This window comes from Cygnus atratus, chromosome 5 (genome assembly GCF_013377495.2).
Source record: "Cygnus atratus isolate AKBS03 ecotype Queensland, Australia chromosome 5, CAtr_DNAZoo_HiC_assembly, whole genome shotgun sequence".
Taxonomy (NCBI): Eukaryota; Metazoa; Chordata; class Aves; order Anseriformes; family Anatidae; genus Cygnus; species Cygnus atratus.
The window spans coordinates 48,381,720-48,399,273 of record NC_066366.1 but is presented as its reverse complement, the minus strand read 5'-3'; the positions used below and the strand labels follow the sequence as shown (position 1 = coordinate 48,399,273).

Sequence of the window (17,554 nt, the reverse complement as noted above, 5' to 3'; positions counted from 1 at the left end):
TGCTGGCTAGGAAGGAAAGGCATGTGCCGGAATAGCTGCCACCCTATTCTCCCAAATATTACAAACTGTTAACAAATACAGGAAATGTACTTTGCTGAAAGTAGTGCAATGTGGAGACCTACCATACTGTTCATGGTATATTTTGCTTCATTACTTTCTCAAAGCATTTAACTTAATTCTTGGCTGATTTAGATTGTAGCTTTGAAGTGTATCTTTTTTAGTATACCTTGTAGAGAAGACACTTGACAAATTTGTATTGTGTTTGTGTTCTCTTGTGCAGTGGATCAGCGTTAAATGCTTTATGAAGCAAAAAATAATTCTGTATTTTATTTTTTTTCCCTTACAATCTTGCTGCTTTTTCTATGATGCAGTAGAACTTCAGTCACAAGTTTCAGTCCCTCCTAGATGCTTACCAAAATGTAATAAGTAACTAATAACAACATGCCATAAAGTTCTTAAGGAGTTTTAAAAGTTGCATATTTCTTCATAGAGATTTTGTTTTGGTTGTTCTTGTAACACTTCAAAAGACAAACTTGATATGAAATTTTAGGCAGTAGTATTTTTTTCTCCATCAAAAATTTTCATGATTTGAAGTTCTACTATGTACTATATGTTTCATCTGTACTAGGAAATTAGTATTTCAAGTTGACAAGTTTTTTTTTTGTTTTTTTTTATGCTCATATTCTTTTTTGATAATTTTGCAGGCAACACTTGAGGGTTTGGCCACTATGGGTTTTTTGTTTATTTTTGAATCTCGTTATGAGGACACATTTGTGAATTTGCAGTACAGTCCTTGAGAGGAAGCTCCATTCGTGAGAAATATGCTCTAGCACTTAGAGGACTTAAAACTGGGATTCCAGTGGTCTGGTTTTGGCTCTCTTGAATATGTATCTTGTGGTCTTGATGAATGGTAGGTATTTTGGCTTTCCAAAGGTGCTGAATGTATCCAGCTTCCATTACGTTCAGAGGAGTTTTAAAAATTTGGCCCACCGACTTTCTGAACTTCCTTCATTATTCTTTGAAGTTGGTATATTATTTTTTAGCTATTATGTGACATATATATATATATAGATAGATATAGATATATAAACATGTTTTACGAAGTTGTTCACAAGTTAGATGTACATGCAAGATTTATTTTTTTTTTCTTAGAAAAGTGCTAACTGGTCACTTATAAAATAGTTTCCTTTCTGTGGTCAGGTTCTGCTCTAACATGTGGACTTCTATGATAGTTATTTCTTGTGTGACTAGTGAATATTTCTTCTTAACCATCTGTTGGCTTAGAATCATAGAATCACAGAATGTTTGGGGTTGGAAAGAACCTCATAGACCACCTAGTTCCAAACCCCTGCCATGGGCAGGGACACCTCCCACCAGACCAGGATGCCCAAAGCCCCATCCGGCCTGGCCTTGAACACCTCCAGGGATGGGGCATCCACAGCTTCTCTGGGCAACCTGTGCCAGTTTTTCACCACCCGCTTACTTCAACATAGTGTTCAACCTGTTCATAGATATTTTGTTATTTGGAAATGTTAGAACTTTTAAAATACTTGTATAAAAAGTCATTTAAAAAGTTGAACTTGTGCTAGTGAAACACATCTGTCTGTGCTGGAGACTGAAGTTTCTGAAACATGTTGATAATCCTTTGTTATGCATAACACAGAAAAGAAGTGACCTCTGTCACTTAATCTGAAAAGTAAAATAAATTAATGAGTCTCTAGGTAAACTGATCAGAGTTTTACAGTTCTGCAGCAAGATGTCTTCAAACATTCTGGTTTGAGGTATTCAGCCACTAAATTTAAAGAAAACATCTATGTAAAAATGTTGGATTATTTTCTTTTTTGAATTTGTGTAAAATTGCAATTCAGAAGATGTTTTAAATTTACAAATCAGACGTCAGGGAGGAAGGTGATTTAGCTGAACAATGGAGTGCAATGTTGCTTTTTCTTATGAAAAACTTACATAATACATAATATTTCTCTTTGCTTTTGAGCCCATGTTAAGAAAATGTTATGCAACTTGCACATAAAATCACATCTTAAGATAATACAGACGTATGACATAACAGCACTTATTTAACACAAAACACACCTTCAATCAAATCATCTTGTTTTGAAACTAAACTTCAGATCGTGATATGACCATCCTGTGTTATGTGTTGAGGTTGCAGAATTGAGTTCTGCTCAGCAAAAAGCCAACATTTTTGGTTGAAAGAAAGCCAGTCTTTCACCAGTACAAAGACATGCACTAGTAACGTAAAAGAAAATATTGTCAACTCTTTTTAAGTGCAATAAAAAATAAGATAGCTGAGATGACACAATGATAAGAAAAAGATAAAGCTGTAAGACTTCAAAATAATTGATTTCTGTGGTTTGAGAATAAAGTTCAGATCTGCTAAAGCTATTGGTATGAATGAGGTCTCCTCTCTTGAGGGTCTTGTATATCTCTGTAAAAGTTGTAGAGGTAGCAGAAGAAGAAAAGGCAAAGAAACTTGAGTTGTAGAAGCCACACCAAAAAACAGCGGGAGTCAAGAACAGAACACTGATTTCCCAGTCTTCTATTCTGGCCATGTGGTGGGCCTCACTGTGTCCATACTCTTTCCTGTGTGAAAAGAAGATTAAAAAAATATTACTTTCACTAAGTATTAAGAGATTTACTCTAATTTCCTATTTTCCTTTGTTAAGGTATCAACAGGCAGCTAAAAATTGAATCCTTCCCCAAAGTTTGTACTTTCAAGGTTGATGCGATTTAAAATTAAAACTACTATAGTAGCCCAACCAACTTAAGATTGTTTTTTTTTTCCCTTTCTGGGTTGGTCACTTCTTACACTTTCCTTGCTTTCTATTGAGTTATCTAATGATCTGATTTTTTTTTTCTCCGATAATCTGGCAGTGTATGTTGTTACAATAATCAGTGGTTGGGTCCCCAGATTTGTTTCACAGAAAGATGGTGATGATATGCAGGAAAAAAATGTATAGTGTGGAGTTTAACAACTTTATCATGTAATATGTATCACAGTGTTACTATATTCAATTTGGAATACTGTCAAATTTTATGTTTATATACAGGAACTTGACAAGAGGAGTTGGTAGATTTAGAGAGTTACTAAGAGCTGTTGAAACAAGAACTACGCAAAATCTGCGAATGGTAAGTTATATTAAACCACATTCCTATTGCAGCATCAGAGTTCTAGTAGGCAGGTAAAGCATAAATACAGTGGATGAGATAGAGGCAAATACACAAACTACAGCATACTGATCAGGATCTGTTCTCCGCCACTTTGTAGAGCTACGTTTCCTGGTTAAAGTGAAACTTTTAAAGTAAAAAGGAATGCTTGATGCCCAGTCGTTCCCTTAGTTCTCTTTCCTATTTGTGGTTATGGTAAAACCTGATTGGTCTCTGACTGACCATGCTTACAAGCTTAATTATAATTGCCCAATTTGTGATTTGCCCTTATTTCAGAAGGGTGTTATTTCTTCTTTCTGTAATGTAATCAGAGTGAGGACAGAGTGCAGTGTCTTCATGTGTGTTCTTTAAATTGGAAGCTACTGAGTTATTGTTTCTTTATTTTCATAATAAAGCTTCCTAAAGAGAAGGAAATAAAAATGGAAAATCTTGAATCTTTGTTATTTATATCATTGTAAAATAAACCTCTATCAAATAAGTGATTCATCTTTTTTTTTTTTGCATTTTTTTATATAATAAAGGGCCAAGACTTACATCTTTTGCTCTAAGGTAACAATTTTTAAAATGTCTTAGATTAGTATCCTAATACTGCAGCTTTAAAACTTCCATCATGGTAATAAGGAAGATAATTGGTTTATTAATTTATTTCTTAATTCATTTAATAACTGATTCCTAATAATCATATTTAAATTATGAAATAGAAGACTTTCAGTGGAGAGGGATAATATTGAAAATGGTAGGAGAATAAATGGTATAGGAATTAAGGTAGAAGATGCAGAAGATTGTGTGGTGCTGCCCATGCCTTGAACAGTACACAGCTGTTGCTGGGAAGTACTGCCAATTCTGATATAAATGTGAAGCTTGCCGTTTTTCTGCTGCTGAGTTCTCATCATTGTCATATGTAGTCATGTAAGCTTGTATACATATATATTAAGCATTAAAGAGGAAATTATACTGGTAGCTATGGATTATAAGATGACTTCTCAAAGCTTTAAATGTATATTATTATATAGTATTTATGTAGGTATTTTTGCACTTTAATATTTGGTACCAAGATTAATTTCTCAAAATCAAGTTTTTCATGTCTCTCTGCAACCTAGTTTCACTCTTGCTAAACCGCTAGAGCAGCAAACACCAGCACCTTCAAGTTCAAGCTGTCAGAAGCCCAGATTGGTTTGGGTTTGGATTTGGGTTTGACATTGGCTGGCTGCCAGACACTCACCCAGCTACTCTCTCACTCCCCCTCCTCAGTAGGACAGGGACAAAAAGATAGAAAATCTCATGGGTCAAGATAAAGACAGAGAGGTCACTTAACAATTACCGTCACAGGCAAAACAGACTTGACTTGGGGAAAATTAAAGTAGTTTATTGTCAGTGAAAATAGAATTGAATGGAGAGAAGTAAAGACAAAATCTAAAACACTACTCCCCTCTTCCCCCACCTTCCCAGGCTCAACTTCACTCCATCGTTCCTGACTCTTCTACCTCTTCCTCTTAGCTCCAAGCAGCACAGGGGTGATGGGGAAGGGGGGTTGTGGTGAGTCCCTAAAAGTTGCTCTGCACCGCTGCTTCATCCTTGCACTTTTCCCATGCTCCCATGGTGGATCCTTCCCATGCCTTGTGGTTCCTTCAGGGAATATCCATATGCTCCATCGTGGTTCTCTCAGCAGGCTGCAGTGTGGAAATCTACTTCACTGTCATCTTTTCCATGGGCTATAGGGAAATACCTTCTGGTTCCTTGAAAGGCAGTAGAGGTTATCAAGCATAAAATACCTGAAAATATACCTGAATGCACTCCACTGTTAGGAGCAACCATTGGCGTGGTTGATACTTCAAAAGTATCCAGACTTTCATAGGTAAAATTGAAAAGTTGATTACTGCTGTGTTGTTTTTTTTTGGTGTGTGTTTAGAGAATTGAACTGTGTACTTAAACCTTTCAAACAGCAGAATGCCTGATATTTTAGATGATTTATAATCATAGAAAATACATTCCGCATGACTAATATTCATTTTTTAAAATCCAAGCATTTTTGAAGAGACTGTATTCAGCATTTCTAACGAAAATATTTATCTTTCAATTCTATAGACGATAGCAAGACAACTGGCTGAAATTTTGTTACGAGGCATGTGTGAACAGAGTTATTGGAATCCACTGGAAGATCCCCCTCACCAATCACCGCTAGATGATCCACTTCGGAAAGGTTCAAACACAAAAAATTACGCACTCAGTAGAAGACCGCGGGTATACACTGGAGAAAAGTATGTCTGAGTTTGTACCTATTTTGTTTCTCTAATTGCAATTGTTACCCTGTGCACTGGATAACTTAGCTTATATTATTGAAAATGCAGAAGGTATTGGACAATGAGAATGCTGATGTTTCCTGTGCTGTATGTATATTCCATGACGAGATCTAAGGAAGCAATGTGCTTCTCCAAGCAGAAGTTTGCAGTGTATGCACAAGACTCTTTGCTCTCAACTCTCAAAATATCTTTTTGATTTGAGTCAATATCTCTCATTATCCTTGCGATACAAAAGAAAGCATAATGTGCATGACTGTCTTCTGTTATTCTGAGATATTCAGCTGTTTGCTCTTCTACCTCTTCTACTATATACATCGCAAGTGGCTCCCTCCAAAATAGAAAGTTTGTGTAAATACTTTGAATCAACAAAATTGCAGCTAATGTGTTTGTGTGTGTGTGGTTTTTTTTTTCCCCAAAAACAATTGCTATTAGTATCAGTATTAAATGTGCATTGCCATTTCCTAGAATTTGGACTTTCTTAAAATTTAATAGCTTGTTCATTGATTTCTAGGGTAAAGTTGCTTTCTTAAGACCCACTCTGACAGTTCCAAAAATTGTATTGACGGAATTTTGTACTTTATTATTGCCTTTGGTTGTAGCGTACTGCCTGGAAGTAATATGTTTGTGTCAAATCATAGAGACGAAATCTTAACCATTTCGCAGTCTTTTTTTTTCTTTGCCAGTAAGTTTGATCTGATGAAACTTTGTTGCATGCTTGTAATATTCAGTAAAACTTTTGCACTGCTCTGCTTGTATTTTATGCACAAGTACTTGAGGGATAAGGTCATTTAATATAGGAAACAAACACTGCTTGCTTGCTTGGATACATGCTGGAAAGCATTGCAAGCTGGAGAACTGAGAAACTCATTGTAGCAGTGGAGATAATGATCTAGCCAAAGTTATGATTTGTTGTAGTAGGATAGTGACTGCTTTACGTATTAATGCAGATGGGAAGATTGGAATTCCATTTGAACTTAAGAAAAACCTTCTTTTCAGACCTTGAAGAGGTTGTAGAGTCTCCCCGTCATTGGAGGTACTCAAAATCCAACTGGACGCTGTCCTGAGCAGCCTGCCAGTTGACCTTGCTTTGTGCAGAAGGCCTGGACTAAACAATCTCCAGATAGCCCTTCCAACCTCAGCCACTCTGTGAAATTGGTGTGATTTGAGAATCTCTTTTGAGGATGCTGTTATCTGATCGTATGAAATTTTTGACCTTTTTTCTCCAATAAATTGCCTTTTTTTTAAAGAATGTTGTCCAGCTGTTCCCAGGAGTTGTGAGCTCTTGAGTTTGTCTTGTCTGATTATGTCTTGGATGTTAAGTCATTAAAAGACAGTGTTTTGAGCTTTTAGAAAAGATGCAGGCATAGAGTTGAACATTTAATTTTTCTAAACAATTACTGTGTTTCTCTGCAAGGACATAATTGACAAACTGTACATGCAGCCAGCCTTTATGGTAAACGAAATACCTGGTTTGTGAATACACCTCGATCATTAAAATTAAAAGTGTGCATATGTTGCACACACACTTTCTTTGTTCGTAACTGATATACCGTAAACATAAGGTCAATAATGCAATTACTTCAGTGTTTGTAATTAAATGTGCAGATAAGCAATCCCCACTAGGTAAGGTTTTCTATCTTTGTTTTTTTTGTTGTTTTGTTTTGTTTTTAATTTATAATGGTGAAAGATAGGAAGGCTTATCATAGAGAACTCTGTGTAATTGATGCATCTTAAATACATTCTTAAACTTGAGAAATTAATGATTCAAAATAAATTTTGGCTGTAGTACGAGATAGGGAAATAATTCTTTAATCATCCATTTTTCACCATAGGGCAAATGAAGGCCAATAAATTTCACACGTATTTCATACCTAGCTTTTACTTTCAGTGCCAAAGAAATTTTTCAGCCATCCTTTGATTTAAAAAGAAAAAAAAAAAACTACAATTAAAATTAAAATCTTCACAGTGTTAGACTATACTGTCTTAGTTTTACTGATTTCCTTTATGCTGAATGAAACTTGCTTACAGAACTTGGTGGGTAACTCCAAAAGGTTTATGGAAGAAGGGATAAAGATTACTTTCTGCTCTATAATTATTTCTGCATAATATTGTTGAAATTTGTTTCCTAATATTCTGAAGTAATTTATAAGGAAATCATTTATGCCGAGTCACACATTTTCCCAAACATTCAAAGAACTACTTGACTTCCCACAGTAGATACTAAAGAACAGTCAGTTCCTCTGTTACAGCATATAGTTAGTGTGAAACTTTTTTTTCCTGGAATGTGGCCTTGTTACTATTAGCTGCATTTATTGCAGATTTCCATTAGTGAGTACTTGATACAGCAGTAACCCCACATAATTGTGGTGCATACCACATTATCACATTACTAATACGAAGCAGAACAGCCTTTACCTTCAAAGATTTCTAGCAATTCTGCTTCCTTGGTCAAAAATACTTACAGCAGGCTTCTAAGGCTCAGTCTTTCAAACTTATTTATGTTCTTCATTATCAACTTAGCCTTCTGCAGAAACATGCCTCCTTTCAAAAGCATGGCTTTGTCCAGTGTAATTTTCTCGTTCTTGGGAAATGTAAGCAAGGAGTTACACAGTTTCAACAAAACATTTAATTAAGTGCTTTTCTTTGGTCACCTTAAAGTGATTAATACCAGAACAGACAACATGGCTAGCCTAGTATCTCATCTCCAACAGTGATCAAAAGCAAGTACCTAAGACGATGACTACGAAGACAGACCTATAGGAGACTTCTTCCTACGTATTACTCTGACCTCCAACCATTTGAGTCTGAAATCTACTATTTTGTTTTAAATATGCTGCCCTATATATTAATTAAGTGAATTCACTTCTTTTGAGGATGGTACGTGGTGTATGACTAATAACATTTATGATTTTACAGGCCTCTGTTACTGCCTCTTCAGTTTTCTTTATCCTCAGTTGAAGATGTGTTAAACTGCTTGGTTTGCCTTTGCTTGGTAGTCATTTTGTGATACCAATTGCCTTTTTTGCTCTGCCCTGTTACTGTGGGGCTAATTCATTCATATGCCTGCATCTGTCAGGGAAGACAGAAAATGTCTGAATTCGGTCATCTATATTGAGGTTTCTGTATACGTGAGCCAAAGGATTTTCCACACAGTATCTGCATGAAGAGGATTTTCGCTGTTTGAGACAAGAATTAACTTATTTACAAATATTTATTGACATTCGAAGTTTTTCAAAATATTTATAGGTATTCAAATAGGAGAAAATAATGTTTGCTTTCCTTTTGATAAGCTTTGGGGTAACTTCCCTATGTTCTCTGAGGAAGTAATTTCCCCTGTAAATATTTCCAATTGCTATACTGCTTGCTGGAAATCATTGCCAGTGAGTTATATTAGGTCTACTTCCAAGTTGCTAGACTCTGCATCGAAGACTGGATAGGTAAATGGGGAGCTTTCTGCGTCCTCTTCATTCCTCATTCCCCGTCCTGGGTGATTCTTAATCCTGTGTAACTGCGCTTTGGAATTTCTTTATGTAAAAAATAAGAAGGCCTTCTAAGATTTAGAATACACTTAAAAATCTTATAAGCAGCTTCTACTGATTTTACAAATAATAATAATAACAAAAATCCGATGACAAAACAACTCATAATCCCTTGTGCCTTATCTGCTTTATATTACCACAGTGCTTTCACAACCTTGCTTTCAAACTCCCTGGACTCCAGATGCATTTTACTTCCCATTTCCTTTCAGTTATTTCATTACTAAAGTTTCTAGTGCATTTAAAAAATTTAGAGAGTTTAGAGAAGGAAAGCTGGAGAGTTAAACACAAAACACTTGAGAGAGAAAAAATTCCTACCGGTCATGTAGTCAATGCAGATTACTATTGTCTATGCACTGGTGTAGAAAAGTATTCAGAGAGCATCCAGTGTTCAGAGAAAGTAGTAAAGTTTGCAGCCTAGTCCTATGCAAACGTTCAGTATTAACTCACAAGGAATTATATTTCATTGAAAATAAATACTTCATTGGCTTGCAAGTAAGAGGGATGATGGCAAACAGGCAGAGAGTACCATGGCTCTATTTAAATGTATTCACAACTATTGAATGCATCAGGAAAACAATTCTCAAACAATAACCAATGAAAGGTTAATAGAAATACTTATCCACATACTGCCTGAAATACAAAAATTACCTTGCTCTTGTGAGAGAATCTTGTTGACCTTTGAATCAGTGATATAGAATCAGCTCGGATATTAGGTGCCAGCAGCTAGTGAAACAATGGGTATATATTTTTACAGTTGTCAGATTATGTGCAATTTTGGGATATTTGGAAGCGTTTTTCGACTCTGACAGCTGTAGCGGTTTTGTTTTCTTATTGTGTTTGGCCAACTTTTCTGAAATGCAAATTTATAGTATTGCAGAGAAATGAATTTTAAGCAATTGTTTTTTCTGTGTAAGTTAGTATTTATTCTCTTTTCTGGAAATCTTTCCATTTTTGCAGTACTCTTGCTGTATTTGTGTGAGATACTCCGAAGAGTAATGTTTTCTGCTTAAATAATGAAATTCTTGTTTTGAACAGCATCTTTTGTCCTCAAGAAAATACAGAAGAAGCCTTACTGTTGCTGCTTATTAGTGAGTCTATGGTAGGTAAAACAGAGTGAATATGCATGTGCTGCATGTGTGTGTGTATTCCTTTTTCTTTTTTAAATGAAAACAGAACGTTTTTTTTCGTGCCTCGCTTTTTGACCTGTTTCATTTTCTGTTAGGAAAGCAGGCAGTTACTTCTGAAACTCAAGCTTCTGTTCTTCTGAGGCAGCAGGATGAGTTCAGCAATGTTATGAATAGGAGTTCTTCTGCTTTTGGAGTGGCTGAACCTAGCCTCATCCAAACGATAGGCAGGTGAACACAAAGCCAGGTCCTTTGATTTGGCATCTCTTATCGGTATGAACCACTGTTACACCAACGGGTGCTATTCAGACAGACAGACAGACTCAAAATGTAAGTTATTTCTGTTGTAAAAAACAAAATGAAAGACTACTAGGTAAGCATAATAAACATAGCCAAAAATATTTTCCATTGTGCATTAGAACTCAGATATCACTCAAATTTGTAAATTATTTTTAATGATACTGACATTCAACATTTTCTACTGGATTATTTAATTTTTTTCAAGTCTCCTAATTTCCTCAGTAGTTGATTCCTTTCAGTGGCCTACTTGTGCCTTTTATCAATTTTTCATTTTTTCCTCTAGCATGATTTTACTAGTCATCCATCAGCTGTCATGTACTGACATTCTCATACCAGGTCAGTTGCATATTTTCAAATGACAGAAATGAGAAGCTTAAGCTCAAACCTTTACTGAGTCTCTTACTGGAGGGGTGTAACCTCTAGGATCTCAGGCATCATATATTAGTATGTCTCGCTACATGCCACCAAGACTTAGTCTTTTAAGTTCTGTAGGTGATTTGAATGCTTTTACTCTCTGGCATAATTTTTGTTTTGGTAGTTACATAAGATCAGAACAGTTTAGTGAATGTCCTATTTGAACTATTTTAGAATTGCACACTTACATAGTAGTGCAAACCACTATCCTTATTCCTAGTGACCTACTTTGCAATGTGTTCATGACAGGTTCCGTCACCAGAAAATTAGACTGAGCAAACATTTCCATATACTGTGTGTTGCTTTTGCTGCACAATGCCCTTACCAAAAGGGTGTTAAGTTTTAAACCATAAAACTACTCATCGGTACACACTTGTCTTTGTGAGAGTTATCTTCCTGAGAGTTGAGAGGTCTTACTTCAGCTTCAGTGCATGCTAACTCTTGCTAGCTGTAGTAGTTAGAAATAATACATGACTTATAATTTTGAAACCAATATTTGGCTAAGAAATGAGAATGATTACAGAAGATTGAATAAACGGTATTGTTTAGAGATGGAGTTGTATTATCAATGTAGTATGATCTCTTGCTTGCTTGGGAATTAGTAAAAACATAAGCAATGCTTCAAGACTTTTGTCCTTCGTGAATTTATTTAAGTAAATATTGGAAAACAAAATGGAAATCTGACATATAAGTGGCATTTTGTGTAAATAAAAATAATCAAATTGTTATGTGTATGTAAGCCCCAGATCATACTGCTAATTTCAGGGAAGTGGTGCACTCTAACATCGTAACTTCTTATTTGGATTATATCTAGTGCAACATATATTCAGAAAATTGAATCGTGACAGTAGATTATAAACGACACTTATGTGTCACATTGAGTTCCCTTAATTTCTGAATTTGGAATGGACGCTTTGATAGGTAAGTTTTAAATTGCAATATTTATGAAAGAAATGCTCTGAGAGAAAGATAGTTCTGCGCTTTTTAAGTATTCTAATTCTCTTATAGGTACATTTCAGAGTACAAAATAGTCGTTTAGCCACATGACTGCTGCTACAGTGTACTGTCATACATAATGAGGAAAGTCAGCTGCAACTCTGCCATCACTTACTTTAAGACGTCCTTGTATTCTAACTGTTACACTTGCAAAGTTAGACCAGCCTTTCCTTACCTAAGCAGGAATGAATAGAAAGGTAGGATCTGAAGGACTGAGATCCCCAAGTTGCAGTGGGTGTATATGTTGCTGCATGTCAGCTGAGCTATAAGTAACAGAATCACAGAAGGGTTCAGGTTGGAAGGTGAATGAAGGCAGAAAATGACTGTTCAGATACATATTTAATACTTAACAAGGCATCCTCTCCCATAAACTACTTTGGCATTGTCAGCCATTGTTTCACAAGAAGTGCTGTTTCATAGCTTGTTTTGTACTTGCAAGGAATTAAATCAACAGTGATTAAACATGGAGTTAAAAGGAAAGAAGTTCCTGAAGCTGACTAAATATTTATGCAGTGTAGAAAGGAAAAGCCAAAGACTTCTTGATCAAAAGAAAGTGCAATGTCTGTTTTGGGGTGTATGTGGGGGTGTGTGTTTACAAACCAAGCTGTGGATTGTTCAGTTGATAAATCTTGAAATGTCTATGCATTTTATGCTCTGTGCATCTCTGAAAAATTATTTTGGTATTCAATTATTCTGATTTTAATGATTCTTTGAGTATGATTGGAACTCAAAATGTTATCCTATTAAAGTAGAAAAACAATTTATTGGTGCTTAATATACGTTATTCCTCCCCTCTAAAAAGGGGGGAAAACAAGCTGTCCATTTTAATTCAGCCTACTTAAATTTAATTCAGTCTATTTAAATAAATGTATTTTTAAATAATTTTGAATATATTTAAATAAATTTGTAAATAAATTTTGGGTAGACCTGTGTGGTGCCAGGAGTTGGACTCGATGATCCTTATGGGTCCCTTCCAACTTGGGATATTCTATGATTCTATGAAAGGAAAGGAAAATGTATTAAGGGGGCCACATCCTGCCCAAATGAAAGGGGGAGGAGAAGGCAAAGAGAGAGAGGGATCTTTAACTTCTGTGTTAAAACTAGCAGATATGTTCCCATTGGTACAAATACTACTATGTAAATATCACCAAATCTACAAATAAAGAAGATACTCTGAGTAGTTGAGTATAGGTTATCTTAGCTACTGGGAGGCTTGAATTTTATTCTTTGCTCTTTAACAGGATTTCTCTGTGAACACGGTCAATTCATTTAACCAGGTCTAGTTCAGTTTACACTTTCTCAAAAGGAAATGTTTAAGGACTTAGGCTTGCAATGTGCATTTCACAGAACAGGGTTGAAAGTGTGAAGCTTTATTGCAAACACGAGCTGATTCTGAACCTGTGCTTGGAACCAGGGACAGTTTTCATTCTCACTAATAATTCCTGAAGGTGATTGTGTGGTTATCTTGGGCAGGTAACTACATGAAAATAAGAAGGTAGTCACATAATGTTATGAAGACAAAAAAAAATTTGATTTATTTGCTGTGTTTTACAAGAAGACGGAATAGGAGATTTGAAGATCATTATCATACGTTTTACTTGCCTTCAAAAAAAATTGAAAGATGAATATGAATATTTAAAACCATGCTTTATTGCGTTTCTGAGAACTTTCATAATTGTATATGTTATGTAGTTTATGTAATTAGAATCAAGCAATTAAAAATAGATCCATATAAAAACATGTAGTGGCAGTCTGATTAGAACAGTAGTTGCTTGAGAAAAAAAAACAGGTTTAATTACAGTGGCTGACTTGGTTTCTTTTTGGTGTATGTTTCAGGCTAACCGTGATGCCGTATTGAGCAGAATACCAGAACACAAAAATGATCGTATCATCAGTTTGCAAAGTGCATCTGTAGTATATGATTTACTTACTATAGCCTTGGGAAGAAGAGGCCAATATGAAATGCTCTCAGAGGTTTGTCCATAGCAGTGAATATTCAACTGCATCTTTGTTGTTTGTTTCTGTTAATCATGTTAGTTGTCTTAGTACTTTAGGGCTAGACAAGTACAGGATACTGTCATTCTGACTACTATAGATACTTTCCATCCAAAAACGTTTGCTGTCTGAATTTTTTCAGGTGACTCGAGACAGTCAAGCACAGAAATGGTGAAAGGTGTGAGAAATGTTTAGTGGCACAGGAGTTCACATGCTTTTTAGCTGGGGAGACATGGATCTGCTTAAAAAGATGCACATTAAACAGAGACAGCAGGAAAGAAAAGCAAAACATAAAAGCTGTTGAGGAATGAATGGAAGAGTTTGAGACAGCCAGAGACATGAACTTCAGTAGCTAAACTAGCAGGGCTGAAGTACTACAAGAAAAACAAGAAGATTTTGAATGTTCATAGACCTTTGTCTTTTGATTCTTCTGTTCCTTTTCGTCTAGAGAATTTAGTTGGTTCTGCTTCTGATTTCCCTTTCAAAGCTTAGAAGATACAAACTCAATTTTTCTAACTGTGCTCATTTAAATATATTGCCATGAGTTTACTAATGTGCATTTGTAATCAGATATAAATATTAATGGTCGGAGATTTGTTCCCACCTAAAATATTTTCTAATGAATAGATCACCAATATTAATATCTAGAAAAAGGATTTTTGAGGTTTTATTTTGAAACAAGACTATTTTGTGCATCTCATATTTGGAGTGTTCCAAATTTGTAGTAGTTTGTAAAATGATTTTGGAGTTGAAAAAAGGGGGAATATATTACCTTTTTTTTGAGGTCTGTAGGAAAGTGTGTTCTCTGTCTCAGATGTCTTGCGTTTCCACATCTTGGGTGTGTTTTGTTAGACTGTGGCAACTTAGTACTTCAGGAAATTTTCAAGTATTGTTAAAAGTGTTTTTTGTTTGTCTGTTTGTTTTAAATCTGAGAAACAATCTGCTCAGCCACTCTTTGGACAGAGCGGATCTTTCTGCTGCTCAAAACAGTGCTCACCCAGCAGCAGGATACTGTCGATGACCATGATTAATTAGCGATATCTGGAAGGAATACTTTAGCATGTGTGGTAAGAAGGCATATTCAGGGATTGATTTGTTAAGAAATCACATCCCTTTACCATAATAAAGGACTATTTTAATTAGGTAAAAGCAAAACCCTAATTCTTCACTGATACATGTTGATAGTGATTCTTAAATCCATACCTTCTGTGATATTAAGCTCTGAATTGGAGTATTCTCCCCTTGAAAATATTTCACAGATGCAAGTTGTGCATACAAGTCAATTTTAATCAGTATACTAGAAAATGAAACTAAGGAACATGAAAGTTTCTACAAAACTCTGATTCTACAATATAACTCGGGAAAATTTCTACTTACTTGCTGGTACAGACACTGTCACCTTCATGGAGCTTTAGGCAGTTGCATCAAAGAAAGCTGTGGGAGGCAAATCTCCATATATTTTACATCCAGAACTGTTTAAAGGGTAGATATTAACAATTATTTAGAGGAAAGAAAAAACACACTTGAAAATGTCTCTGATTTCTTTCTTCTTTAAGCAGCTGACAGTGTTGGTGAAACCTTTCCTTTTTATGTATTAACCTACCAAGTGAGCAGGGGGTGTGTAGCCCTGGGTTACAATTACAGAATCACAGAATGGTTGAAGTTGGAAGGGACCTCTGGAGGTCATCTAGTCCGACCCCCTTGCTAAGCAGGATCAGCTAGAGCACAGTGCACAAGATGGCATCCAGGCGGGTTTTGAATATCTCCAGAGAAGGAGACTCCACAGCCTCTCTGGGCAAAACGGTTAAGGAAAAAAATAGATCTTGTTTCCTTAAATGGTCAGGCTCAGAATTAGTATTCATAGTTCATGGTGCTTTCCAGCCATTTCTTTCAAAGTAGTAGTTCTTGTCTGGTATCTTTACATTGTGGCTGGAATAATGGATTTGGTTTTGGTTTCAATTGTAACAGATATTACATTATTACTGTTAGTCGCATCAAGTTTTAGGAATTTTTTTTAAGTGTTGGCAAGCTTATTTCAAGATGAGCACAACTTAAACATTTGGTGAGACCAATTATTTAATTTCTATTCACAGGAAAGACCTTCAAAGCTCTAAGATCAGTCAGGAAGCATCATAAATCAGAGAAATGGGAAGAATTCTGTGGCAGAATTCTTCTCTATTTTATATGGCTCTTTCTTACTTCCTCCTTGTCGTTGTCATCCTCATTTCGCTCAAGTTCCCTGAAGAAAACCAAAGCAGTTGAAAATAGAGGGTTAAATGTGTTTCTAAGGCGAACTCTGAAAAGAACAGATACAGGCCTTGGCTGTCAAGGTGTTGTTATGTGATGAAATATCTTCTCATTTTTAGCCTCCCAGTATCATCCAGAAGGACTGTTTCTAAATAAAGGTATACGCAGAACTTCCAGAGTGGATGTTAAACACAGTAAAAGACAGACAGTCACTTGAAGTATTTATTTTTATAACTGCCACACTGTGAGCATAGTCAAAGAGAGATACTTGGCAGAATTGCCAAATGTGCAGGGAATCACAGGGTGTTAGCAATAAGGTTTTCTCCATCAGGTCAATATCTGCTCTCACTTTTTCAGGGCCATGTCTCACTTCTGAGAGAATGTTTCAGAACAGCAGTGATCAGCATATAGATCATTGGTTTAGAGTCTGAGCAGCATATAGATTATTAATTAGTCCATTGAAACTCAAGCCTTCTAGAATACAGTTCAAGACCCTTGTGTTCTGTGTTCTTATACTTTAATTTTTTTTTGTTATCAACTTCTCCAACTTCTGTATTTTCTGTCAGTTAGAATGGACAAGTAATTTTTAATTAAGTGAGGCCTAGAAAATTCTTTTTTTCTTTTTCTAATTGTGAATCAGTGGCTCTATATGATTAATGCTCATATATGTGTACATACGTGAATATATATAAATGGGAAAAAAGCATCGTTAGGCAGTCTAAAAAGTTATGAACGTATTTTGACTTTATTAACTTTCCGTGTGCCACTTACTTGTGTGAGTCTCTGGGACTATATGGCTGTTATAGGTCAGTGTTCTTTGCTTAGTTCTTATATAAAACACTGATATCAAAACAGGTAGAGTGAGTCGTATTTGAAAAATGATGTATTTGAAAACAGAAGCTTGAATTCATCCTCCATTTAAAGGCATTCAGGTTAGGACCAGAGTTGCACTAATCATTGGAGAGAGAGATGGATTTAGCAGCTCTTGTCTTCTGCCAGCTCTGTCAGTGAAGATGGAGGAGTGTGCCTCATGTAGGCATCTCCGTGAAGTATCCACAGTAATAGGAAATGTATTCTCATATAATTTATTTGTTTTCTGCTGTGATCTTTTTGCTTCAAACGATTAAAAAAGTTTAATGGGGAAATAAGTCCTGTGTTGTCTTAATAGACATTTAATCAACTTGCTACGCATACAGTCTGATGATGAACTTTTTGCAACAGTATTAGAAAGGGTTTGTTTTTAGAAACTTCAGTCCTTGTATAAGCATTTCATAAAAATTCTGTTTAGTAATAGCCTTGATACTGGGTTTTGTGTAGTAGGAAAAATTGTAGTAGACGTTAGTTAGACATTGCAAATAATGCACTTCTCATACTTGTTTTTTTCATCTTCAGTGCTATTCTTTGCTTCAGCTCCTGTTATTGTTTGGGAACACACTACATACCTGGCTGTGCT

The 17,554-nt window shown here is 35.6% G+C and overlaps 1 protein-coding gene across 5 annotated transcripts in view; it reads left to right on the top strand.

Moving 5' to 3' along the window:
* Positions 1 to 17,554, top strand: part of TTC7B (tetratricopeptide repeat domain 7B) — a 138,572-nt gene that overhangs the window by 45,509 nt on the left and 75,509 nt on the right. For 4 of the 5 annotated variants that reach the window (XM_035539890.1, XM_050711101.1, XM_050711099.1 and 1 more), the window contains 4 exons: positions 3,069 to 3,147; positions 5,272 to 5,444; positions 10,061 to 10,124; positions 13,696 to 13,833. In XM_035539890.1, the coding sequence (XP_035395783.1) occupies positions 3,069 to 3,147; positions 5,272 to 5,444; positions 10,061 to 10,124; positions 13,696 to 13,833 (454 nt within the window). The remainder of the gene's footprint in view (positions 1 to 3,068; positions 3,148 to 5,271; positions 5,445 to 10,060; positions 10,125 to 13,695; positions 13,834 to 17,554) is intronic. The other variant, XM_050711100.1, reaches the window with a different exon arrangement.